A 1,884-nucleotide genomic window follows, 5' to 3' on the forward strand; every position below is an offset into this window, starting at 1 on the left:
TTTTTTGCCACTTCCACGGGCACGGGGAAGCCCAGCTCACTTTTAGGACCAGTGGGGCATATCCCGCTCATTCAGTTCGCTGGTCACCAGCATTGCTGACGCTGCACCACCTCTGTCCCTTCGGCCGTGGAAAGGACATTTCTCTTTCAGGGTTCAGACATGCCTGTCCTAAAACAGGCAGGCCGTTGATGAACACCTGCTGGAACCAGAACGGCCTCAGCTGTACCAGATAGGCTCACCACATATTTCTGACCCTCGCTCTGAAATCTACTATTTCAAGTAGGATGGATGCTGCTTCAAAAGATCTTTCATTGGCTAAGGTAGGTTTTTCACACACCCTTGCTAATTAGAACCTTTTCTCTTCTCTCTGTGTGCAGCCTGAGCAAAAGACGTGGCCATGTTTGCCCACAGCACGGCTAACAGCAGCGGCCCTCCTTATTGCTCCTGCTGCAGAACATGAGCCACCCAGCAACCTCCATCCCTCCTGCTGGCTACGAGATGACGGAGTCACTCACTGGACCCAGCTCGAGCAGCAACCACACTGTCTTGCACTACGGACTGAGGCCAGGGGAAATTGCAGCAGCCGGCATGGTTTTGGGAGCGCTCTGGCTGCTTTCTGCTTTTGGCAACTCTCTGGTGTGCTTAGTGATCCACAGAAGCAGGAGGACACAATCCACCACCAACTACTTCGTCGTCTCCCTGGCTTGCGCAGACCTTCTCATCAGCGTGGCAAGCGTGCCCTTGGTGCTGCTCCAGTTTACCTATGGCAGGTGGATGCTGGGGAACATCATGTGCAAGCTGGTACGGTGCATACAGTACCTCACCCCTGGAGTTCAGATCTACGTGCTCCTCTCAATATGTGTGGATCGATTCTACACTATTGTCTACCCCCTCAGCTTCAAAGTGTCCAGGGAGAAAGCGAAGAAAATGATTCTGGCCTCCTGCCTCTTGGCCACTCTATTGGCATCACCGGCCTCCTTATTCTATGGCTCCAACGGCAGTGACCACTGCAACTTTTTTCTGCCCACTTCTTGGCAAGGAGCCGTCTACGGTATCTTCCAGCTCTCAGTGGTATTTCTGGTCCCCTCCATCCTCATGATCCTCTTCTACCAGAAGGTCATCAAATACATTTGGAGAATAGGCACCGATGGCAGGACCGTCAGAAGGACAATGAATATTGTCCCAAGAACAAAAGTGAAAACCATCAAGATGTTCTTAATGTTAAACTCTGTGTTTCTCCTGTCCTGGCTCCCTTTCTACGTGGTACAGCTGTGGCACCCGCAGGAAACCGACTACAGGAAGAGCTCCTTGACTTTCCTGGCAATCACCTGGATCTCCTTCAGTTCTTCAGCTGCTAAGCCCATCCTCTACGCCCTGTATAATGCGAACTTCAGAAGAGGGATGAAAGAAACTTTTTGCATGTCTGCCATGAAATGCTATAGAAGCAACGCATACACCATCACCACCAGTTCCAGGATAGCCAAAAAAAACCATGTTGGGATTGCAGATATGCCAGCACCAGCCAAAACTGTCACCAAAGACTCCATCTATGAGGTTTTCAACAGGGAAGCAAAGGAAAAAAAGCTGGCCTGGCCCATTCAGTCCAATCCCCCAAACACATTTGTCTAGTTGGCTTCACCGCTTTCAATCATTGCTTTGTACAAAGGAGGCGCTTTCTCTCCTTTTTGAAACAATAGAGATTGACATATTTTTATCACAACTTTTATGGGAGAAAAAGATGTTTTATTTTATTAAATGCCTTGATTTTGATGTGTCCCATCTATTTCATTTCCGTTACATTCTCCTTTTTGGAACAGCTCTCACCGTTTCACAAGCGTGGCTTTTTTACAAAGCAGAAAAGCTCTTACCCTCTCTGTCTCTAGG

The 1,884-nt window shown here is 48.9% G+C and overlaps 1 protein-coding gene across 1 annotated transcript; it reads left to right on the forward strand.

Annotated features, from left to right (window-relative positions):
• The first annotated feature begins 284 nt into the window (after positions 1-284).
• On the forward strand, positions 285-1,629 carry GPR19 (G protein-coupled receptor 19). The gene is made up of 2 exons (XM_010140082.1): positions 285-320; positions 424-1,629. Exons 1-2 carry the CDS (start codon positions 285-287, stop codon positions 1,627-1,629), a joined length of 1,242 nt encoding a protein of 413 aa, XP_010138384.1.
• The last annotated feature ends 255 nt before the right edge of the window (positions 1,630-1,884 follow it).

This window comes from Buceros rhinoceros, unplaced genomic scaffold (assembly GCF_000710305.1).
Source record: "Buceros rhinoceros silvestris isolate BGI_N320 unplaced genomic scaffold, ASM71030v1 scaffold4137, whole genome shotgun sequence".
Classification (NCBI taxonomy): Eukaryota; Metazoa; Chordata; class Aves; order Bucerotiformes; family Bucerotidae; genus Buceros; species Buceros rhinoceros.

Coding starts and splice junctions, on each gene's coding strand:
- GPR19 (XM_010140082.1), top strand. CDS start 285: ATGGATGCTGCTTCAAAAGATCTTTCATTGGCTAAG. Junction 321..423: donor AAGATCTTTCATTGGCTAAG/GTAGGTTTTTCA, acceptor CACGGCTAACAG/CAGCGGCCCTCCTTATTGCT.